This window comes from Strigops habroptila, chromosome 9, assembly GCF_004027225.2.
Source record: "Strigops habroptila isolate Jane chromosome 9, bStrHab1.2.pri, whole genome shotgun sequence".
Lineage (NCBI taxonomy): Eukaryota > Metazoa > Chordata > Aves > Psittaciformes > Psittacidae > Strigops > Strigops habroptila.
The window spans coordinates 32,986,441-33,011,521 of record NC_044285.2 but is presented as its reverse complement, the minus strand read 5'-3'; the positions used below and the strand labels follow the sequence as shown (position 1 = coordinate 33,011,521).

At 48.7% G+C, this 25,081-nt stretch overlaps 1 protein-coding gene across 1 annotated transcript in view; it reads left to right on the top strand.

Moving 5' to 3' along the window:
* Positions 1-5,252: 5,252 nt before the first annotated feature.
* The window catches only part of CD99L2 (CD99 molecule like 2), a 33,205-nt gene continuing 13,376 nt past the window's right edge, over positions 5,253-25,081 (top strand). The window contains exons 1-5 of the mRNA XM_030496620.1: positions 5,253-5,289; positions 6,776-6,870; positions 7,065-7,402; positions 23,698-23,762; positions 24,779-24,817. Coding sequence (XP_030352480.1) covers positions 5,253-5,289; positions 6,776-6,870; positions 7,065-7,402; positions 23,698-23,762; positions 24,779-24,817 — 574 coding nt within the window. The remainder of the gene's footprint in view (positions 5,290-6,775; positions 6,871-7,064; positions 7,403-23,697; positions 23,763-24,778; positions 24,818-25,081) is intronic.

The following is a 25,081-nucleotide window of genomic DNA, read 5'->3' as shown; positions in this document are numbered from 1 at the left end:
CGCTACATTGTCTCACTCTCAAAGACTTTTTTTCCCTGGTGTTGCGTGAAAGACCTGAACGCAGCAGGAGAAATTAATTAACTGAGCAGACAGCAATTCCATCAAATGAACAAAATGAAAGAGTAACAGACTTACACTTTTAGTCACCCCTAGTGTTTCACATAACAACAGCAGGGAAACACAGTCCAGACTGTTGTTTTAATGTTGATATATTCCAAAATCCACAGTGCTTTAATTTCTCAGTGGAAATAAACCTTGACATCAGTGGGAATTCTGTCTGGCATGGGTTGGTTGTTACATTACAGTCTAGCAATAAAAGTCTATTTTGATGGTAAGATCTTTAGCACAAAGATATTCCTCTCTATGCCTGCCCAGAGCACCTGGCGACAAGCAGATGACAAAACTTCGGTTGAATTGCATTGGACTTGATACATCCCTGCACAAACGCTTTCTGCCTTGTGCTAGCTGAGAGTCTATTCTGTTCTTTACTATGGGCAGGGTTACTCTGCATCACCTCCTGGCAGCTGAGGTCTGCCCAAACATGTCAGCCGCTCTGGGGAGCATTTGCCCTTTGCATCTCAGCAGGCTTGTTACTGCTGCTTGCAGCCCACTCAAACACAGAGACTGGACAAAGCAAGGCTGTTAGATTCCCCCCAATTCGGGAAGATGTTAAGAATGTAGGAGGTGAGGGGGGAGAAAGCAATATGATGGTAAGAGGGAAAGGAAAGAGTTAAAATTAGACAGGAAAAAAATTCAAAGCTGTAGAGCATAAAACCCAATCACTTCAGGCATATGCCAAAATAGTGTCAGATCTTTTTCTGTTCATTAAGTCAGCAGTTAAACCACCAGCTCCGCTTTTTGCTAGCCCTGGAGTTTTGCCATATGGAGATCCACTCTCTGGCATCAGCAGTAGAAATAACTGGGTTGTAGGCAAATAACCTCACCTAAGGGAGTTGGCTGAAACCCTTCCACACTGACTCGTGTTATCATGGGGTCCACGGTAGGGGTCAGGTCCCATACTCTGTATGGGACCAGCCCAGGAACCAGGACAGAGACAACAAAGCATGGAAAAAAGGTGGAATTCTAACAGAATTTTCCTATATTTAAGTCATACTAATAGCACTTATATGCATCCTCAGGGGCTGATAAAAAGAAAATTACCCCATAATATTAAGTTAAAACATCAAATTCTATCAATGCAGCTCATGTGGTAGAGATTACCAGCCTGCAGGGAGCTGAACGTCCCAAAAACAACTGTGCACTGGTCTGAGAAGAACTTGTCCAATCTCCAACATTTGGGTTTTAAACTCTCTCTCACATTTAAGCAGTCATAGAGAAAGTACAGGAGAATGAGCATTTTTGATAGTTTTGAACCTGTAACAAGTTAATATAAATCACTGCAATTCATGGCATGGTTAAAAAAAAAAACCAAAACCAAACCAAAAACAAACAACCCCCCAAAAAAACCCAAACAACAAAAAACACACCACAAAAAAACCAAACAAAACCCAAACAATCACACACGAAAGAACCCAGCAACCCACACACATAACTTAAGACCAATCCCATTTTTTAATTTTATAGTTAGTTACCTTTCTGTATAAACTTCTGTTATACTTGATGGAACTTTTCCACTGCAGGTAGAATGCTGAGTAAACAAGCAAACCTTATTTACAAAAAAGGGACAACATCGTACACACAGAGTACATATTAGATCGAGACCACGGTAATTTCCTAGGACTGTATTTAGATGAAAGAGTCTGGGTTTTTAGTGTTTTGGCTTCAAAACCCTTCCCAAGGGACACGTACAATTTAGCTGTGCTATAATCTCCTTCAGGCTCAGGAGCCAAGAAGAGAGAGTCATCTTTCTTCTCCAATGGCCAACATCCAGGATCTGGAAGCAAAACCACTTTCCTCCCAAGCGGTATCAGCCCTAACTTGTACCAGCTCTTTGCAGTGCCCACCCCATCATTATACTAACGCAGGGACATCGATTCGGCCTGTCCAATGTGAGGGGAAAAACCCAAGCAGATACCTTGATTGCTGGTACTACCTGTTCTGCCTCACATTCCCACACTTCCAGCCTGAATAAGCTGCTTTATGCACTATTACTGCAGGTAATACTGCACACTCTCAGCAACAGGAACAGAGATTCTGGTGAAAACAAGTTTGTTTGTTTGAGGGTTTGGTGGGTTTTGCCCTTAAAAAACCTCAAATTCTCCCATAAAACTAAGAACATTCCTCACCAGCCCTCAGTCAGCCAAAAAACATGAGGTTTTTCTAAAAAACTAAGTTCTGTGCAAGAAAGTTATTAACTGCTGGGAAAAGCACGAAAGCTCTTTTACAAATGTTCGTTGATGCACTGAACGTCACCTTACACTCTGTAGCCCCTTTTGGATTCTGTAGACTTCTGGAGTAGGTAGAGAGAAAAAAATGAAAACCTTGGCCAGAGCAGTTACGCTGCTTCTTGAGACATGTTTTCTTTGGGTTTAGACTTCAGATTCTCAGCCAGTGATTTCTGTCCCTGATGGAAAATAAATAAGAAAAAAAAAACAAAAACAGGTCTTGCTGCTTTTCAGGAATTTAGAGAACAAACATGAGTTTCTAATGCATTTGAGAGAAATGCGGACTGACACCAATGTCCCAGTATCCTTCCATTTGAGATCATGGTTATTTTGAGAAAATAAACTCCTGAACATCTCTGCCCGTGAGTGCTGCCATGCTCAACGCCGGACCAGGGCGCTCCTGGTGACATGGTGCTGGGAAGCGGGAAAAGAGGCACCCTGCAAGGCACATCCCCGTGCACATTCGGTTGTGCTTCCATGAAGTGGAAAGACTGGTCCACCAATGCCAAATTCCCCATCGCAACACTTGAGCGTATCCACGACAGCATTTATGACTCTCAGAGAGCTTTTACATAGGCACGTGGCTTGTGCCAGGTACTCCAGTTTCAGACAGGTGCAGGTAAGCCTTGTTTTAAGCAACTGGCTATCGTCCAGAGTAGACAAGGCCGGAATTATTTTTCTCAATTAATTTATGATTCAACAGTTTCATTCTAAAACTGCACACTGATGCTTGGGGACCAGCAGGTGCATTTAATCAGTCCATAAACCATACCCAAGCAGTCCTGTTTCTTCTAATTTCTGCGCTCACTAGCAGGAGCACACCATTCCTCACACCCAATCCGCTGCTTAGCTTTCTTTCCTCTTTCCCTTTTAAATGGCACAGACAGCTGATGAAGAGCCAGGCGCTCACCTTGACCCAGACTCGAAGCTCCATCAGACTTTCTCAGCAGGAACAGCCAGGCTTGAAATGAGAGGTAATGCTTGGCAGCTGCTCCCAGGGGACTGGCCAAAAATAAATGCACTCTCCAGTTAATTTCCACCCAAGTACTACCAACATTTCTCCTTTAAGAGTGCAGCTGAAGCATTTGATTTACACCAGGCAAAGAGGTTCTATGTTTGTTTGCAGTAGCAGTGGCAGACCCAGCACACAACAGGGAACACTCACACCCATTTTAAGCACCTACGTAAGGCGCCCATGCTCTCCATACAGACAAGGGATCTTTTAGGGTGTGATTGAGAGCGCGTAATTAGGAACCTGCCCTCACCTTTGATTACAGCAGGAGTCTAGACATCTAATATAGGTGGAGAAATTACATACTTCAAATCAGCTTGTACAAATATCCCCCAATGCATCAGTTTTTTTGAGGAACCAGACTCAGGGTCTCTGAGAAAATGGTTACAACGAGTAGTACTCAGCACTTGGCAGGCAGTGAGAAGCAGAGTAAGTCTGTTTACAGGGAGCTCTACTCAGCCGTGACTTCCACCAGGCAAGCCACTGCAGCCAGCCACAGAACACCATGGGCTGAGCCCCAGCCCCTCAGCCTCAGCTGTTGGCATTGCAGGAGGAAAATCTGCTGGATCTCAGCTCTGGCACTGGACCAGAGCTGACAGCCCAGTGACCAACAGCCCATTGCCCAGGGAAACCTACTCCTTCCTTCTCCAGGGTGATAGAAGAGACTGGGAATATCCCTGTATTTAACCACAGGGTTGCTGGGGTTGCACAGGATAAGGGCTGTTTGTAGTGTTACCACCTCATACTACTTGACTTGTCTTTTTTAAGGAACTCTTGGATCGTAACTTTAATCAGGACTTTAGAAAACAAGGCATTTAGAAAATCTGACCAGACACATTCCAGCTTCGTAAGGGAATTTAAAAGACCCAAATTAGCAAAGTTTTTACTTAAAAAAGGATTATTGTATTTGGAAGCAAGGCCATAAAACAACATACCTCAGGCAAGAGATGAACCAGGTGAAAATATAATTCAGCCTCTGAAACTGCTCATTTTAAATGGTGTATAGTATTTTCATTTTCCATCAAAGATAACTGTGTGGCAAGGCTATGCATTTCTACATGACCGCTCATTCTGCTTTTAAAACAGGAGCACTTCAGTAGCAGCTAAACTGATGCTTTTTATGTGTCCATCACTTATCAAGGGTAATTGATTAGTGCCTGTGAGGGGCTCTGAGATCTAATGGATTACATGTTCTAATCCTGCTAAATAATTTGAATATTCAGGAAGAAAAAGATTCTAAATCAGATTTTTGCGTGACCCAGCATTACCTTTCCTGATCAGTGTTTCCCCTTCCCTTTAAGCATATTTTTGCTCCGATAGACAAAAGCATGCTAAGCCCAGGAAGCAGATTTTCAAAGGCAGCAGAAGAGTTGAGCACTATACCTGTTAAAACGTAATGGGAAGCAAGTATATTCCCCCTGTAAGCTCCTTCAATGGCCATTTTTTCAATATTTAAGGATTACAGCTTGAATCTAGCTCAAGAGAAGAAAATGAAAAGGCCATAGCCCCCTTAGCTTGAAGGAAGTGATCCAACAAGAAGACGGCACTACAGTCCTGGACACATAACGCGTGCAAGGCTCCAGCCTCAGCATGGGCACATCCTCTGCAGAGCAACTGGAAGCATTCAAGCCTGGGCTGCCTGCTTAAACACACCCCAAACCAAGAATAGCCTGGGTCCTGGGCACGGGTCAGGCGATGCTGAGTCACTTGCTGGCCGGTCCCAGGCTCTCCAGCTGCCTTGCGCTTGGCCTCCCTCAAAGGCAGAACTTGTGCCGCCGCACACACCTCCAGCTCTGGCTGGGCACCACCGGCCACAGACGGCACCTTGGTTGTTGAGGAGTTTAGCCAGATGAATTCCCAGTTTGAACCGCCCTGTTTCCCTCCAGTTTCGGAGCATGGCACTGCTGCTGCCGCCCTCCTGTCGATTAAATGGTACATTTCTACATCTCTTTGTAATTATGAATCAACTCACAGGCACTGGTGTGCACCCCAGGCTCGCACAGAACGGCAAACATACACTGTCACGGTTGCATCAGCTGCTGCGATGCTCTCTAATGCCTTCAGGCTGCTAACGTGAATATAATGCCTTTTTACCCACCTCCTCCCCCCGCAATTACAGAGGCTTGGAAAGCCACTGAAATGCAAATAGCTGACAGAAGAGGTTATTGGGGAACAGACTGGAAGGTACAGCCTTGTCCCACTACTTTCCCTCAGTTTGACTCAAATGGGACTGTAATCCTGAATTTCTCTTTCTATAAACAGGAAGAAAGGCGATATTGCAAATGCACAGATGGCTTTGTATAGCAGCTGACCTGCACCTTCTCCAACTCAGCTTTCTGTAACCTGGGACCCCTGTTACTCCCTTGGTTGCTGCAGTAGAGAGAATTGCACAGTACAGAAGCATCATGTACTCCAATGGCACATAGGAGCACTCTGAACTATGGTAACTTACTGAAGCCCACTCTGGTGTGGGTTTTGGAGACCTTCCCCTGGAATGTTAGTGGAAGGCAAGGCACTGGGGCGTGGAGCCTGCAATGTTCAAATAGCCACAGATAAAAATCAGGCCGTCCCTGCCAGCCCACCACATCCTTCAATCCCAGCACTTCTGAAGATGACTGTAACTCCTCCATGGCCTGTCTGCGCCCATCTTTTCAAGTGATGTTCCCACCAAGGACAAAAAAGCACCTTCTGGACATGAGACACTGCCCTGACACTCAGCTGGAGCAGCCAGGGACAGCAGTATCTCCCAAGTGGTGTGAGGTGGGGTGGGACTAGGACAACCCAGACACTTCTTCAGGCTTTCAGTCCTGACTAAGGCTTTAGGGCCTAAATATAGGCCGCATCCTCACCCCCTTTTCTGTAGTGAAACAACTATAAATATCAACAAAAAAGATAATTGCTGTATCATTAACAATTCCTCCCCCCATTTAAAAAGAGATGTAGAGAAGCGGTTCCAGCACCTGATGCACATGAACTACAAGGCAGTTTGCTCGCTTTGGCAAGATCTAATCTGCAGATCTTAATTGCATCTTACAGCTACTTAAGGGCAGTTATTAAGATGATGGAAGCCAAGCTCTTCTTGGCCATAGTAGATGTCACAACAAGAGGTGACAGCTAAATAAGCGGTCAGGGTCAGCGGGAGGTCAGACAGGCCCCAGGAGAATCCCCTCACCAGGCAGTGGGGCAGCACTGCTGCAGGTCGCCCCAGGGAGGTGGTGGAACCTTCATCCCTGGAGGTTTTCAACTCCACACCGGCCAAAGCCACAGCTGACCTGACGACTTGTCCGTGGGTCCCGCTCCGAGGGGGCGTTTGGGCTAGAGACCTCCAGAGGTCGCTTCCAGCTAACATTTCTATGTCTCTGTAATCTCCGCATTAAAAACTTGGCGTGAAATCACAGCAGCTCCCTCCCCTACACAGCCGCTTCCCGGGAGGGGGGCAGAGGCCCCCCCGCCCTCACCATCGGCCCATCCCGGCACCATTACTGTGCCCCGCCGGCTTCCGCGGCCCCGGGGGTACTGCCGCCGGCCCTCCCGCTGCTGCAGCCCATCTCCTCGGGCAGCAGCGACCCAAGCCCAGAAAGTTCGCTTGCGCATCCTCAGCGCGAACTCTCCCCACATCGATGAGCAAAACACGGGGGCCGGGCTGAGCCGAGGCCCAGCGCAGCCGCCGCGCACGCCCAGCGGAAGGATGCGCGCCAGGGCCGTAGGAACGCCTCTTTCGCCGCGACGGGAAGAGGCGGGCAGGGTGCGGGGGCCGCGCACAGCGCGCAGCGTCCGCTGCCGGGGCTCGGCAAAGCCCCGCGGGCCGCAGCTCCATCCGGTACTCCGCCGCTTCCCGGAGGCTTCCCATCTCTTTCCGCCAGGGCCCGAGTTCGCAGCGCAGCCCGGCGGGCTGGGGGCGGCACCGAGCGCCCGCCCCGCCCCTCCCCTCCCCGTTGGAGGCAGGCGGCCGGAACACCCGTGGCAGACGCGAAGCCCCGTCGCGACATGGCCGGCCGCCGCCTTCTGGGCTCCTCCTCGCCTTCGCCGCGCTGCTGGGCGCAGGGTAGGACGGCCCGGCCGACGGCTCCGCGGGGCGGCAGCGGGAAGGAGCGGCCGGGGTTTGGAGGGGAGGGGGTGCCCCCCGGGGCGCGGCTTACCTATGATCGCCGGCGGCTGGCCCGGCCCGGCCCAGGCACGGCGGAACCCCCAGCCCCGCCCGGATCATCCCGCAGGATGTCCCCCTTAGGGAACCCTGCGGAGGCTGCAGTCAGCCCCCCATCCTTGCGTTGGGTGCACCCCCGGTAGCATGCAGCCTCTCCGGGGTGAGGCGCGCCCCCGAGGAGGGTCTACAAGCAGGGCCCCAGGAGGACGCCACCGGCCGGGGATCGCCCTCGGGGGGCGGTTGTTGCACCCCGGGCCGCACCCTGCGCAGCGCCCCGACACCGCACGCAGAATGGCCGGACGCCAACCTTGCGCCAGGGCCCCGGCCCCCGCCATCCCCTGTCACTTCCCTCCCCCGCCAGCGCCCCTTCCTTCTCCCCCCGCTCCGCGGCGGGGGATGCTCTGCGCAGGTATCTGACAGATATGATGGCTCTAAAAACCTGTCATTAGATGACAAATACGCTGATTAAGCATCTCAGAATGCAGCGTATGCGTCTGTGTGAGAAAGTGTCACGATGATGTTCAAACAAAACATGCGATGCTGCAGTATAAAGCTCAGGAGCAGTCTGTGGTCTCCAGGATAATCCGAAACAGAGGGAGGCGCAGAGCCCGATCTCGGATGATTTGGGTTTGGCCCCTCTGCTTACTGAGCTGTGGATAGATTCTCTGCATGACCCAAATTTCTTGGGCTGCAGGTTGTATTCTCACTCTTTTTCAGTCCCAGTGCTATTCTGCAGATCAGACTAGTCTAACCCAGAAATCAGTCCCTGCTGAACAGTAACTAGGAAGATAAGGAAAAAAATAAATCAACAATTTTTTTGGGGGGGTGAGGTGGGGGCTAAAATCAGTGCAAAACTTACCACAACTCTATTTCCTTAAAAAAATAAATAAAAAAAAGTAATCTAAAAAGCTGTTTTGTTTGAATAGGGGGGAAAAAAGGGCTTCTTAAAGGTTGTACAGAAAAACAGACAGCAATTATATAAAAGGCCTTGGGAAAGTTTTTCTAAAACTTGCTATTTAGCTAGGAGGCACCTATGAAACCCAGGCTGGTTAGAGCATATCAGCATTCAAACGAAGAGTGAACTGGGCCACGAGCCCACTTCTGCTGTTGGAAGAGAGTGGGTTTTCTGTGAGTCAGCCTGGAATTAGTCTCTGTTTGCATTAGGTACTTACCTACTTGTGCACATGGAAGGGTAAACAGGCATGGTGCGGAGTTGCTTATGCTTACCAGCGTAGCAGCTATGTTTTTAATTGGTGATATCAGTTGGACAGGTTTGAGCTAAGAGACTGTGCATGAAGTCCTGATTTTAGATTAAAATGTAAAAAAAAAAAAATTAAAAAAAATCTGATTTGTCAGCAAAAAACTGATTAGTTTGTATTCCGTGTTGTTCGCAACATGGGCAAAGAAAAATGCTTTTCTATTTCATTTTGGAGCACTGGACTGCTGTGTCCAGCTCTTAAATATCCTTGGCTGTGTTAGTATCAAAACGAGTGTCAGTGAAACATTCATAAATCATTCTTGCCAGCACAAGGCTTCACAGGTAATTGAACAGCGTTATGTTCAGCTCCTGTCAGAGCTGCTCTAAACTGCCTGTCCATGGAAATAACTACATAAAGGTAAGTGGGCTCTGCACTTACAACTTCTTCTGCTGACACTGGACATGTAGAGATGAGGTACTGCTGCCCAGCTTCAGCCTTTCCACATGGCCTCTGGTTCCTCCCCTGGTGTTTCTGTCGTTTTGGTTTTGGCTCGCCTGGTGGGTGTCTCCTCATCCCTCTGTCTCTCTCCCAAACGTTTTGGAGCAGCTTTGCAGTGCCCTGCAAAGAAGAGCCCTTCCCCATCCGAGCACTGAACTGGCCTTTCAGGTACCAGGTCAGCCTCCCCACTGTCATCCCATGCCCATAGGAAGATATTGAGTAGTGGTAAGGAAGTGGGTTTCTGAGGCAGGGCTTTCTACCAGTTCCTCAGTGCAGCAGCAGCAGAAATCAAATTTCTTCATTGCCTCTATTTGCTGGCTTTTTTTCTGGCTTCTTTGGTAACTGTCTTTCCAGCACTGCCAGGGGTTGCAGACAGCCCAGTTTCTCGCAAGCTTGGAGATTTACAAATGACCAAGAACCAAGGCTAGCAAACTTGACATGAAAATCATTACTTTGCATGATTCCTGCAGGTAAGGTCTGGATACACCATTGACACAGGAACGATGTGCATCTTGGCTGTGGCTGTCCAGTAAAGCAGGAACAACCCCCCCACTTTATAACTGAAAAAACGCAGTAGGTTTTGGGTTTCCCTTTGGTCCAATCTCCCTGCATTTCCCTTCGTACACCGTGTGCTTCAGTGCCCAGTGGGCTATCGGGCACAGCTGTGCCACATCCATCCTCACTTCCAAGCTGCTGTGATCTCTCTGCCCTCGCCACCTCTATGGCTGTAGGTGCAGTGCTGGAAATAGGAATTGCTCACAGGGCAACAAGATGCTGCCTAGTGCCACTAAACTCTGGCATATTCCCACAGTACAGTTACAGGCAGAAGCCTTTTGAGTATTTTGAGGCAGTGGAGGAAACTCAACTCCCTGCCTTTTTGCTTGCAGCCAGAGGCGAGTGTTCCCTATGCTAGCATGTTGCATGATGTTTTAAATTCCCAGATTGGTGGCTTTTCCGGAAAGTAGTTACGTTTGAGTCACCCAGGGCTAGCCACGTTTGTGGAAAATGATAAGGAAAATAGTCAAACAAGGAACTTTCCACAGTCATTTTTTCCCCTCTCCTGTCCTCACCCTCGTGGGAAGCTAGTACAGAAATGCAGTGATGTGCTTTCATGGAAAGATGGCAGGTCAATGTTCTTGTGGGGAGCTCAAGGTTACCTCTTACAGGCCAGGCAGAAGGGGCACATCCAGATTTTATGCTTTATGTTGCATCAGAAGACCTTGAAGAAAAGCTTCATGATTACAAACTGGCAATGAGCATAGTTGCGCACATCCTCCAAAGTTGCAATATTGTCAGCGACGTGCAGCTCTCCATGTTATCATCCTGTGTCTTAATAGACAGCGTCTCACAGATCACCTCTCCTCTCAAGTGTGACTACGATATCCCACCAGCAATTGCAATAATTACTTAAATGTGAAAGTAATATTAGACAGTATAATTAGCTATTTATAACTGTTGCACAGATGGCTGCAGTCACTGCAGGCGGCTCCTCTGCACAGTCTCCACACAACAGTGCCCAACCAAGAGCACAGGGAAAGCAGAAAGGAGCCAGCTCTTTTCCAGATGTTTTTCCAGGTGTCTGGGCTCTGTGTTGCAAAGGTCAGTGGTGTATGCAGCTGGCAGAAGACAGGGTGCTGGTGCCAGGTAACCCACTGGTCCTGCCCCCATTGCTTGCCAGGGTCATTTGCTATGGTTGTACCAGGAGAGTTGCAGGAAGGAATTTGGAGTGGAAGGCAAACCCTTGGTTTAGCATTGCTGTTGAAACTGAAGGAGATGGCAGCGTTGTGTTAGGCATTTACCTGCATTACAAATCTTCGTTATAATACATTATTATGTTATTAAATTTATAATTACTAGGTATCAGCAGCAAGTCAAAGTAATACATTTAGAGAATAATTTTTACTTTTATAGGGTCTTTAGTGCCTATGAAAAAGCAGGAAAAACTAAATTGGTTTTCTTACAAATTATCTCTGATCTCTGAACAAGTATGCATTAATTAAATGTGCCATGCCCAGATATTCATGTGCATAGCTTTGGAAATAATTAATTTCCATACTTCTGTTCATATTTTGGAACTTTTTCTTCTGCCAGTGTAGTAATATCTATGCTTGGAAACGACAATCTAACTCTTGGGTTTTTCCCCCCTCTACAAAATGTAATTTTCTCCTTACATCTGTTGCAACCGTTTCAGCCCTTAAAGTACATAAAACACAAGAGTCTATTGATCTCCAGTGTTGACTAGAATAAACTTTTAGGACTGCTCAGTTTAAAAACAAATTGGTTTCTCCTTGGAAAAATATCTCCTGGAGGCTTAAGGCATTGACTTTACAATTAACTAAAGGAGAAGTTGAGGTTTTAGTAGGCAGTGCTTCTGAAGCCACTCTAATAATAATATGTATGTTTAATAAACTACTTAACACTGATGACAGAGAGAAAAACCTTTGCAATAATTCCTTTGTAATATAACTGATAGAACTCGCAATTGGTAGAAGAACTTGAATAGAGGAAAACAGAAGATGAACATGGTGTATCAAAACGCAGAACAGGAAAGGACTGTTTTTGAAAAGGGAACTTCAAAGTTAGGGATCCAGGTGCTGGAGTCATGAGCTGTGATTTGGGATGTGGGCACGAGAATACGTTTGCTGAGTGAACGATGCTTTTGAGAAGAAAACAGAGCCCCAACATGAGACTGTTCACTGTCACAAGGCGAGGCAAACACTTCCTGTACGCTTGCGGGGACTTCAGTGGAGCCACACAGGGTCAGGTTTTGATCTTCTGAAACCTACTGTTGTGATGTGAATAAAGTTAATGCTAATACATATTTACAAAACTATCTTGTAGTCACTCCAAGATCCTTTTTGATTGCTTTCCAACCTTGTCTAAGAAACACGGAAAATTATTGAGGTAGGAGTACTGGGGCTACAGGCAGAAAGCTGATGCTGAGTGCAAGCTCCTCTTCCCTGAGATACCCAAGCACATGAGCAGCATCTCGGGGGAAGGAGTGGGCCAGGTCTGCTGTAGGGATTCAGTGCTGGCACAGTGTATATTTGTAGGAAAGCTAAAGAAAGCAAACCCAGAGGCATTGGCAAGACTTTGGAGGCGGCAGCTCAGACAGGGAGGAGGGACGCCATGAACAGCATCATTCTGCTGTTGGAAGGCTCCACAGCCTGATACAGGGTTGTCTCTAGCAAACTGGGTGCTGGGAAAAGAGAATTGCTCAGTGTTTTGCATGCCCTTTGAAATGCTGTCTTTGCCCACCCACAAAGAAATCTGGATAGAAAGAATTTGTGAAAGTTGGAAGAATCTTACTGAAGGACATGCTCCTGGTGGGATGTTCAGGGGTAACTGCAGTGGTGGCTCTAGAAGGGTGGGAGGCAAAGGCTAAACAAGCAGGAGAGGTTTCCAGCCTCCAGCAAATGAGGTGCTTGTGCTACAGAAGGTACATTAAATATGTAATAAGATTTTGAACAGTACATTAGCATGTGACGTTAAAGAAACGTCTGCTGACAAACGTGCTTTTAGGGGTATGAACTTAAGGAAAAATCTCAAAATCAGATCTCTATATGACTTATATGGGATGAAAGCAAGCAGCTTGCTGGAGCACACATCTCTCTGATGACCAGCCACCTCCATTCAGGTGTCCCTGCTAGTGCAGGACTTGGGTCATCTTTTCAGACAGTATGACTTGTGCAAAGCTAATGCCAGACCCTGTTTACCTCATTTGCAGCAAAAACCTCCCCAGGTCCCATCCTGACACCCAGTACACAGCATTCCTCTGAGATTTGCATAATTTCTACTATAGATCTTGAGTGCACCCCAGGGTATGCTCTCATAGCATTAAGAGGTAGAAAGACCAAGAACTGGCAAAACGTCTCCCTTGCCTGACACATTTTCCCACGCTGGAAGCTCTTTTGGCCAGAGAAATCCCTGTGTAGCCTGATGCCAATGCAATACCAGGCTGAAAAGGTCACAGCCCCCCAAAGCTAAGCCATCCAGAGCAATGCTTCCAGCTGGTGCAAGCCTGCCCTGAACATTCCCTCTGCCCACACAACCCCCTGCTCTCTGACCCAGAAGCAGGCTGGTTTGTAACCCAGATGCTTCAGCTGGGGTGGGCGTTCAGCCTGGCCCCGCTTGCTGGGCATCAGCTACTGCTGCTGGTGACAGACTGTCTCACGCACTGTCAGAGACACTGAGTGGATGCCATGCAGCTTGTGCGTAATTATTTGCCAGGAAACCAGAATTCGTTATTTCTCCAAATCCACAGGACAGGGCTAAGCTTTGAGCCCGTTTGTTTTCAAAAACACACATGGATCCCAATCCATTTCTTTAGCCTCATGCAGAAAACAAAGTATTTTTAAGTGAGGTTAAATACATGTTGGAAAAAAGGTATATTCCTTCTTTCTCTTTCATAATGGTGGTCTTAACCGAGTGAATGATTTAGATACTTTTGTAGAGGAAATCTCAAAGCCATAACACTTGAGTTCACGTGACAGTTTACAGACAGTTTGTTTTGTAAATGTTGGTAGTATTTCCTCCACAAGTAAGGTCAGAGGGAGGAAGGGACCTGTTGATGGGTTTGTCTGAGCTCAGTGAGCTCCTATTTTTATGTTTCAAATTAGTGTATGCCACATCAGTAGCAAATGGTGTTCTGGTGGCAGCTGTTCCCTTGGTAAGTGGAGGCAAAACCATTTGCTGCGCACCTCCTTCACCTAGGAAAGTGCTTTATCTCAGGATTAACAGTTGTCTTTCATGACTTTAAAAGATGACATTGTAAATTATAGTAACAAAATAATTATATATATTAAAAAATCCCCAAAACCCAAACCATAAAATTGTCTAACAAATCTTTCAGAATTTCTCCTCATAAGTTGACATTTAACAGCAACAGTTTTTCCCTTTGCTGAAGTATTTCAGCAGACCTTTCCCACCTGCTTAACAGAGGACTCTGCTTTTCCCTCCTAGTAACACTTCTGAGAGGTGATGGGAACTCCGTTGGTGCTCACCAGTCAGATGCAGGCCCTGGATTTACCTCCCCAGTTGCACATGCAGCTTGTGCTGGGCTCAGGAAGCAGCAGCAGCTGGATTGCACACCCCAGGCTCAGCTTCACCAAACCTCAAGTTTTCCAAACTCCTCCATGAAAGAAAAAACCCAAACCCACCTTATTGAAAATGAGGCAATGCAAAAGGCTGAAGGATATGGCACACAGCATCCCTTGCTATGGGTGAGCCAAGAGGGGTGGTCTTGTACCTGCTGCCCGGGGGGGGTGTAGCCTGGCCCAGCTGGTGTTTAAAAATCAGTACCAGATCCTGCCCCACCTGCTCACATTACCTGCAGAGATTGCAGCCCCCACCCTGTTGTCTCTTCATGCTGGCAGCTCCTTCCCACAGCAGGACAGAGCAGCCTCAGCAGCACCACCCTGGTCTGTGGTGCTCCAGGGATCCACCTCACCCAAAGCAGCAGAGGCTGGATCCTAAACAACTCCCCACCCCAATTCAATACCCTGTATTTGCAGAGTGAGGTGCCATGGGAAGGTATGCAGGCAGTTCAGGCACTGCAGCAGCAGCCAGGCAGGGGCTCTGCATTGCAGGCTGTGTGACGGGGCAGACAAATGCCTTCAAGCCAGAGGAGAGGGCTATAGCCCCCCACGGTCTCCCAGGGCCTCGCTCCATCTGTCAGCATCGCCCAAGTCTTCATTTCCACTACTGCTCTGATTTTAAATAGCAGAGCACGACAGGAACAGCACATCCCTAGTGATGAACCAGTACTTTTACTGTGTAATTCCCTATTTACCTACTTTTAAATACAGCATCTTCTCTCAATCTTTATCTGATGAGAGCAGTCTCTTTCCATCAGGAATCAGGTGATAAGCATTTAATCTCCCACTTCAGTTTTCTTTGGTCTCCTGCATCACTGGCTTTGTTATCAGCTGTTCTGTGCTGGCTTATGAACAAGACACTTTCATGCCACAATTTGTTGTCTGGTTGATAAACAGGCATCTTTGGCCCTAGGCAAATTCACAGTCATGACTTAACATGTAAGCAGAAATCAAAGTGGCTAACGTGAACGTGCCTCAAAATGTTTCTGGGTAGACAGCATGCAGGAAAATGTGACAGCAGCTGTAGGAAAAGGTACTTGATGTGCTTTCTGACCTTCATGAGGGATGGTGAACACAGTGAGCTGGGTTCTGTGTGTCCCACCTTATGGCTGGTGGGGCTGGGCAGCGCTCCTGGACAAAGGTGGTGCCAAGGCTGCCCACAAAGTGGTCTCAGATCTGATCCTGCCTCCTGCTTCCAGCCTACTTTTCCCTGGCAGGGCTGCTCTCAGCATCATTGCACCAGGCCATGCCTATCTGCCCTTCACTGTGAGGAACTCAGGCTGGCGCCTGCTTGGGACCAGAATCACAGCACCCCCGTGTCTCCCCTTCCCTTGCTGCAGGAGCAGTAATCCAGTTCGCCAGTGGACCCCTGCAGAGTGCATCTGGAGGGGGACAAATCTGAGTCCTGGATCACACTGTTGGTTCTTCTGTAACCTGAGAAAGTCACCTTTAGCTATTGCCTAACCTGTGCAGCTGAGTCAGTGCTAATTTCCCCTCTGCCACTTGCAAAGCGGTTGGAGTCCTGGAATGTAAAAATGATGCTGTTCACATCCCTTCATCTTTTAGGTATAATAAATTGTTCTTCCTTAGAAAAAAATGAACAGCAAAAAAACCCAAACCCAAACAAACCAAAGAAACAGCAAAAGAGTGAAAAAAAGAAACAACTCCCTTTCCCATCAGACGCATCTTTGAATTGAGGGTTACCTGGGGTATTTTCCCAGAGCTCAGTGGCAGAACTAGGAGAGCTGGGACAGGCTGAGCTCCCCCAGCCAGCATTAGCCCATGGCTACAATGTCCCTATACCCAGGGACAGAAAGCTGGGCATCATTCCGTCCTCATCATGGGTACAGGTAGGCTCAGGCACTCCACTTTGTGGAGGAACCTTAGATACTTGTGCTCAAATCCTGCCAGCCTTTTGCTCCTGTTGCAATTGATCTAGGACTAATTGAAAACAGGCTTTGGCAATCCTGCAGCAGAGACTTATTTGACACAAACCTTAAAGAATGATTACCTTATTAAAGTTGCTTAGAAAACGTCACCTGCTCAGAGATGTCAGAGAGGCTTGGAAACTTTGAAAGCTTTGAGTGCTGATATTGAAGAAAACTATTTTGATTGCCATGTTGTATTGCCATAACAGGGCTACCTGCTTTCTGACCATACTGGGCTGGAAGAAGACCTGCTGAAGTGTTTGCTTCATGTGGAGCCAGAGATGGGGCAGGCCCAGTCTGCAGCTGCTCGTCCAAGGCATCCCGTGGGAAACACTAGTGCAAAGCCTCTCCTACCTCTGGTAGCATCATTTCATGTGCAGCCCTAGTCAGGGCATCCCCCTCCCAAAGAGATGTTGTGTGGCTGTACAGATCTACCCTGGGCGCTCAGTACGTCACCCCCAGCATTAGGTTGTCTCTAGCAGAGATGCAGCATCTTGGGGCCAGCTGGTGCTTGCAGCCCCTTCCTGCTCACAGCTTTGTCACGGTGACGCACCAACACTGACAGCAGTGGAATGTGTGGAAACACTTTGTTTCCCTCTGACAGCAAATTTTCTCCTTCGCATCTCAGTCCCCAGGCATGTGGAGAACAATCTCTTTGCCATGCTCCTGCAGCCTCCAAGCTGGTCCTTGTTTGAAAAGCAAAATCAACTGGCAGCAACCGAGCTGCTCTGCTAATAGCCCTTCTCATCTCATTTTTATTAATAAGACATGAAAACACAGTAACCATCAGTGGTTTGAGTTGTGAGACTGAGAGCAAGTGAAAGAGAAACTTTGGAAGGAAGGAGAAAGTTGGGATGAGAGTTTAGCATGAAGCTGGATGGTCATGGTCCCTGGTGGGTTTGGCAGTGGAGGCTGGTGGATTTGATGGTGGAGGCTGGTAAGTTTGGTGGTGGGAGCTGCCATTGCTCCAAGAAGGACAGGGCTGCAGGAAGAGCTGCCTGAAGAGCCGCTCATCCTCCTGCAGACAGGTCTGGAGCAGAGGCTCTTCTCACATGCCAAAATTGAGGAGGAAGAGACCTGTCCTTAGACCTCAGCTTTTGAGGTTTCCTTGCAGTGTCCATGCAGGCAATCTGGTAAATACCACAGGCCTCTGTGAGCTGGTTACCAAATGCAACTGCTGGGAAAGAGACAATGAGGGCACTGCCCTCCAGGTTTTAAATCTTGCTTTGGAGAAGTGAGAAAGGCTGTGTGAGATGGCAGCAGATGGGACACTCCTCTCTAGTGTGTTTTTTGTCTGTTCTCTGCAGTGACCTGCAGGCAGCTCTTAGTGTTGGCAGCTGGTGTCGCACCGCAAGGTGTATGGGGAGCGCTGCTGCTTTGGGTGCTTTGGGAGCAACCTGGAGGTCTGTCCTTCCACCTGACGTGGGGATAAGATGCGTTTGGACCTTCGGGCAGCCCTCAGCGTGGTGCAGGGCAGGTGGGCACTGCCACCCCTCGGGTGTCCAGCGCCTGGCAGGGCAGCTCCCAGCAAGGGCTTGCTTTCTGCTCACCATGACCTTTCTGTCCCAGTGCTGATGGTGTCTGCCGGAAGGAGCCTGGAGCCCAACTGATGCAGGCTGGTTTTGCAGGTCGTGTTTTCCTCACCACGTCCATCCCTGTTGCTGGGTGCTCAGCATATCGTGCTGCTGCCGAACAATTCAAATAGTTCCTAGTAAGCCTTGAAATCAGATTGCAACAGTCATCTGCTTCTCATCCAGCACAGAAACGCAGAACTACCCTGTGGCTTAAAACACAAGGTGTGTTGCCCTGCGCTGCAGGCAGCAGTGCTTGCACTGCCCATCCTGCCCCATCCGGCATGGCTCACCAAGGCAAGGGCACACTGGGGTGTTGTGGAGCTGATATTCCCAGCAGAGATCCAGCAGTGTGGAGGGCATTGGGGGTGATGGAGCCTGCATGGGTCACGATGGCAGTGCGGTAGCTTTAGCAGAGGCTTTTAGGCATTTCTGTTAATAGGTTTCAAGCATAACCACCATTAGTCCCTTCACAAAGAGAAAGTCTTCATTATGCAAATTCTCATCTTAAAGCTTTATTCATGTGCTTCCTGGCAGGTTTTCCTTTAATCTCAAGAGCAAGATTGCTTGGAATTACCATATACCCTTGTTAACTGCATTAAAAAAAAAAAAAAAATCAGCAGAGGTTGTTTTTGCCATAATCAAGAATGATTTTGATTAGTACTTCTGGAAATCAAAATGTTTCACTGGGAACGGAGATCAAGGATGACAGCATTAGTTACCTTGTGTTCCCTGCCAGGAGCAGGGGCCATCCCAGCCAGGGGCTGTGCCCTACCACTGTTACCTGGCCATGCCCTGGGCTGGCTTGATGTATCCCCAGTGTCAGACATTGTCCCACTGCTGTGGTGGGTGCAGAGGGCTGCGTTTCACCCCCAGGCAGAGCCCTGCCTCCCCTTGCCCCAGCGGGCTGCTGACAGAGGTGTTTGTGCAGGGGCATCTCCTCTTGTCTTGTCTGGCAGTGGCCAAGGAGATGGAGAACGCTCAGAGTCTCCTTTTCAAGGCAGAACTAACTTCAGGAGGAGGTCTGCATTCAGGATACAGTCTGGGCACGTCTCTGGAGAGAATGCAGCTGCATGAAGCTCTCCTTACCCACCTGGCTAGCCAGAGCTGCTCCTAGAGACTGACTGTAATGCCACAGCTCCAAAGAGCTCTGCTGTCCCTACACACATAGGACTGTGCTTTGGTCTTAGTGGTCAGCAAGAGCTCAAGATTTGCAAGCAATGTGGCACTTGCAAGTAAATTTCCTGGGCGCTTGGTGGCTTGGGCCAGCACCCAGGCAGTGGTGTAGGAGAGCACTGGTGTGTCTGAAGCTCTGGTCTGTGCCGACCAGGATCGCTGCTCTGGCCAAGGGCAGTATGCCATTGCCTGCTCCAGAGGTCTCTGGGGACCCCGGTGCAGCCAGAGGCAGAATACCTCTCACCTGTGGAGGAGCAGCCATTTGCTCCCCACAGACCTTTGGGGCTGTATCTCTGCTGAGAAAGCATTTAATGCCACTGCAAGGATGCACCACCAGCAGCGCAAGATGGCTCTGCACCCAAAACCCCTCCATCCCTGGCACCCTACCCAGTGGTGCCAGCGCAGCCACGGGTGCCCTGCACAGGGAACCACCTGTGTGTGCCAACACCGTAACTCAGAGCCAAAACACCCAGGTTGGTTGCTGGGGAGACCCTGATGCTTTTGGTTACCTCGGCACACTCTTTCCTCCTGCTCTCCTGCCTTCCGCATTGCTCCTAAGGTAGCTGCATAAAAGTCAGGCAGTTTGAATTACTGTCCGCTGCCCTTGTACCTGCTTTGCATTCTCCCGGAATTTCCCGGGCTGTCAATCTCATACCGTCGTGGGCTTTCAATTCCCAGGGAAGCTAAACACATATATATTGCACAGAGATCTGTGGGCTGGCACTAAAAATGGAATACACCTTGCTCTGAGTGCTGCAGACAGCCTAGCAGTATACTGTGTGTGAATTATGATACTGTAATTCAAGCTTTGTCAAACAGTAGGGCTTAATTAGAATATATATATAATTGTAAAAGCTAAAAAGCTGACGAGTACAATTGCGTGTTTGAGCTGCCTGCTACAGAAAATAATGAGGAGAGAATACATTAAGGGCATAAAACCCTTCTACCTTCAAAGAGCAGCTAGCTTTGATTAAAAATACCCCCAGCAAGGTGAGGAGAGTCGGGGAGAGGCAAGGGAGCTGGCTCGGCCATAACTCTCACCTCTCTTTTATACCCTCCACCTGCTCAGCTGCCAGTGGGTACCCCCAACTCCCCACTCTGGTGTTGGGGGATTCCTATTAGGTACCGTGAGACGTCCAGCTCGGTTTCTTTTAAAAGATTGTCGCATTAAAGAAAATTTTGCTCCCCTGCCATAGACCCGCAGGCCAGTGCCCTTGGCCAGCCAGCACACAGGGCTTGAATTGCCTCCCAGCTGCCCCTGGGGATGTGTGTTTTCTCCCAGAAGCCAGAGAGGAGTTCTTTCAAGGCCCCACTGCAATGGTGGGGGAAAAGAAAACCCAAACTAGCCTAGTCATGAACCCTGGCGAAGATCCCAAGCTGGTCCCCCAATACCAAGCAACCAGTGAAGGACAGGTTTGTGTATCAGTGGGCTTATAGCACTGTAACAGGTTGCAGGCTGCGTGGGTACATCCTGCAGTGGAAGTGGAACATCAGGGCATGCATGACCCTGATTGCTGAGCATGCACTACAAACACTTCTGCAACTCGGCAGCGGGCTGCCTGTGAGCTCTAGTATGGAGGAATGTGCTCCAGCTTCTCCCAGAGAGTGTAGACCTGTCATACAAAAATTCTCTCTGCTGTGCATGGGTTCCTGTCAGAGGATGGGCTTTTGGAACCCGGAAAACCCACTCCTCCAGGGATCATGGAGCGGGACCAAGGCCCCAGGAGCAAAGGGATTTGCACAACACAGTGCAGGGAGCAGCAGTACTGCCTCCCAAAAACCTGCATTTGCAAGATGAACACGCATGCAAAGGGCTGGTTGGGTTTTAAGCATCTTGCTGAGAAGTGCTCGGTTTGTTACCGCTTAAAAACTGAATAAAAGAATAAGGAGGAGGGCATTCAGCTCCTGTCTGTCAGAGCGAGCAGGCAAGTTTGCATGCGTTTTATGGCAGCACTGTTATTGATCCATAAAAGGTGTAATATGTCTCTATAACACCCTTTGTATGAAATAAAGTTGTTGTCAGCTTCAGTTAACTGGCAATCTATTACTAATTCTTACCAATGCCTAGGGGATTCCAGGGTTTAAATCGCCCTGGAACAGGATCTCGGTTTGCCGTGGGCAGCGGTGGGAAAGCCCTTTGGGAAATGGGCTGTGCTAAGTGCTGCAACTCCTAGGAAAGTTTGTCCCGGGTGATTCAGCATGTCAACGGTTTTCCTAACCTTCACATGGGCTGCGTGCATGTCTCTCCCTAGCTGGGTGAGATTCCCCTGGGATGCAGTTGCAGCTGGGACATGTTAGCGGTTGCTGTTTTACATCAGTCCCCTGAGGATGGAGGGCCCTGAGCACCTTTCATCCCCTGGGACCCACTCATGTGCCAGCTGGCTCTTTGGAGAGTGATTTGGAAGTGGCACACTCCTCTTGTCCTGCATGGAGAGATGCCGAGGGAAGCTGTCACCAAACCCACGGAGGTGTAAATGCTGCTCAGCCAGTGGGTCCTGTGAGCCCCCCAAAGCCAGGCTGGGGGGAGCCCATTTCTTTGGGTACTCACATTCTCTGCAGGGCCTGTCCCCCCACCAGGAGGGTGTCTCCATGCACTCGCATGAGCACCCACTTGCCCTCACTTGGTATTTGAGCTCACGTATCTAAAGTGGAGCGCTAACATCAGGACTCAGCATGCAGCAAATCAGCACCCTTAACATCTATTTAATCACAGAGAGCAGAGGGAGCAGGGGAGAGAGGGAAGGGATGGCTCCTGGCATACCAATGTGAGTTCATGGTGCTGCCACCACATCTCTCCTGCCAGCTTGCCCTGCCTGCTGCAGAGGTAGGGGGAACCGAAATGAAACGTGGTGACAGTGCGTTTACCCGGTGGGGTTTGTAGTGCTTCTCATCCTGCCAGAGACACACCACAGTTTTCCCCTTCCACCTGTTTTTAAACACAGTTTACAATAGAAAGACAAGAATGACAAAGCCCTGCTGGTTCCTGAAATTCCAGTGAACACTGAGGTAAAAGCCATGCTGGGAAAGGGAGCCTGCATGAAATTTACGGAGTAGCAAGCTTGGGGCAGTTGGCCACAGCAGTAATGAGCTTGTGGGGTCTCAGGAGGGACATGCTGGTGATTTAGCAGCACCCATCCAAGCAGTGAAGCTGGGCAGTTGTTTTTTTGGCACCGTGGATGGTTTTGCCTGTTCCCTGCTTTGGTCCTTTGCACTTAGACCACTGGATGACCCTGCAGCTTCATCTGACCTGTCTCATGGTGACAATATTTCGTCAGCAATAAGGCCCAAGAGGCACATACTTTGGCAAGGGAGCGGAGGGGTGTGTGGGGAGGCTGAGGGTGCTGAGCACAGCCCTGCCGTGCTGCTGTATGGGGCAAGGGGCTCATCCATGTGACTCACTCCACGAATTTCACACAGTGGTAACTGGGCTTCACCTGCAGTGGGTGACCCGCTGCCAGTCGTCTCTCAGGCTCAAAGGGGAAGCATTGGCATCCTTCAGCTCAATGAGAAACATGGCCATGGGCTGGGACATTGTTTGTTACTTACCCCCAGCAGCAGCTTCGCACCAAGTGCTTTGCCAGGGGACAGAAGCCCACAGCAACTTTCCAGCCATTTAACTCGACCTCGGGTTTGCTGAGCGTACATCTGAATAAACGGCAAATGAACCGAGGTGTGATGTGTGAGTGAAACTGAGCTGGAGGTGTTCCAGTACTTAGTGACCACTCTCAATAGAAGTTTTTCAGCAAAACGCTGATACCTGCTTTCTGATGGACTGGTGCCTTTCCGTTGTTATTGTCCTTGTCAGTAAAGCTTTAAATTTATTCATGAAGCACACTGGAGCTCAGGTGGCAATAGCTAAATCCATTTAGCAGTAGGAATAAGAGGAAAGCCATTTTAATGTTCTCTTGCAGTGCTGCAGTACTTAGCAAACCCAAAGGATATTAATTACTCAGCATGCTCTGAGATGTAAAAGCATGAATTTATCAAGACAAATACATTCAGAACTAGGATAAGTCAACAGTAATTAACACCACGTATAAAAAGGACAGAGAAAGGAAGGATTAGCTGGACCTGTTGCAGGAGAACACGGCATAGTGCTGAGTTATCCCAGGGATATTATAAAGTGACTGGAGTTGTGATGAGGCATCTAACAAAAACCCCTGTCTGTCCCTGTCAGGTGTATCCCTGGGATGGGGGTTTGCGCCTGGTTTGCATTACCAAGGCAGAGTGATGTGGGTGATCTCTGAAATGCTAAGTTGTGCTTGGCAGCTAGCAGCAGCATTTTCATGCGAAGCCTTTGATTTTGGAAGGCACTTGTGAAGAAGAGGTGCAAAGGGCTTTTTTGGTTTTCACCCAGTTTGTCTGCGCTGTCCCAATGTTTTCATGGTGTTTAGCAAACATATAATCGTGAGCACAGCCACAGATGAGTGGCAGCTCGAGAGATGAATTGGTAGGCTCTCCTTGACAAATTTAAGCATAGCATGTGTTTTTATACCTCATCCATTAGGGCAGACAAATGGAAAATCCAGAGATGACTGCTCTGCAATTTAACAGTCACGGCATTCAGAGAAGGCTGATGTCTTCCGCATCGCTGGTGGTGGGTCAGGCTTGGAAAAAAACAGCAAAAAACTAAAGCAATTTGAGCAAATGAATCTAACCATGCTGTATTTAAAGGCAGTTTGCTTTGTGCAGAGCAAGTACAACCACTGCTGATTCTTTGTCTCCAGGTCATGGAGACAAGCCGGGTGACTTCAGCCTAGAAGATGCCCTGTATGAACTCAGCACCAAGCGACGTAAGTCACATTTATTTGTTCTTCTAAAGAGGAGAAAACAAATAGATGTTCGTGGATGCAGTTTGTTCTTTGGGATCTGGTGCTGGTAGGAGGCTCGTGGAGGATACAGGCTACCTCAACATCTCTGCCTGAAGAGATGCAATGTCCACCTGGGCTTGCCGGATGGTAGGACTGGGAATGGGCCTGGAGAAGCTGCATGCTGACCACGTGCCCTTCACTTTCTGATTCTCATGAGCAAGACACAGAGGCATGGCAGTGATTTGATGTAGCAGTGACACTGAACATGTCAATGAAGAGTCCGGAGTCAGGTCGCATCTCACTGTACCAGCACACTGGAAAACAAGCCCAGCAGAAACACTCCAGTATTCAGAGGCGCAAGTGGAAGTTAATGGGAATAGAGCAGCCACAACACTTGCTCATAATTTATTCATATACTTGGCAGTGGTTGTCACTATTAATAGATAGTCCTTTACAGGAGGTGAAAAAAGCAAATGATCCCTCCCTCCAAAGGCTGACTGTAGCTTGTTTTAGCCCAGGAGCAGCCAGGGGAGCTGGGATCTGAGCATCAAGGTGCCACCAAAACTCCTCTAGCTGACAGGGAACCTCCCGTCCATAACGCAGGGCTGGAAATTATCTGTCATTTAACTGACTGACGGGGCAGGGGACAGCAAAACCCTGGCAGCTTACTCTTGTTTTCCACCCTGTTCTGCACAGTATGTGTCCTTGCTGCTGTCTCCAGGAGTCTTAACTGGGAGCAGCTTATCACAGCTCCCTGCTTTTGGCCTGGCAGGATGCTGGCCTGCACAGAGGCAGCGTTCAGCCTCAGGCACAGCTGCGCCCTGCAGAGCTCTGGGCTCAGTCCTGCGGGGTTTTGGAGCTCTGGACTCTTGAGTTTACAAATGCAGACCAGCGATGCTCAGCAGGAAAGTTTGTGGTGAAATCTTGGCCGCTTATTCTCAAACAGAAGTGATGTGTTTTCAGTGATGTCCGTGACTCTTTCCTCTGGTTTGTCACAGCGACTCCCAAGGGCCCCAGGAAGCCGGCAGGTGATACAGGTGAGACCTTCTTGTGTGTGTATTATTTAAGCACAGTGTGGGGTTTGCTTCCCAGAGGGGTTTGAATCATTTGAGCCCCACTGCGGGCTGCCCATGTGTGGCTGGTGCTGTCTTGGGACACCTTCACTTGCCGGTAAGAAGGCTGGCACTGGTGTGCGTACGTGCACTCCCCTGCAGGGCCAAAGTAAATGCAATATTGATATTTCTGTCCACGCTGAAGGTGAGTGGCAGTGGAGCATTCGTGGCCAAGGCTGAATTTTGCAC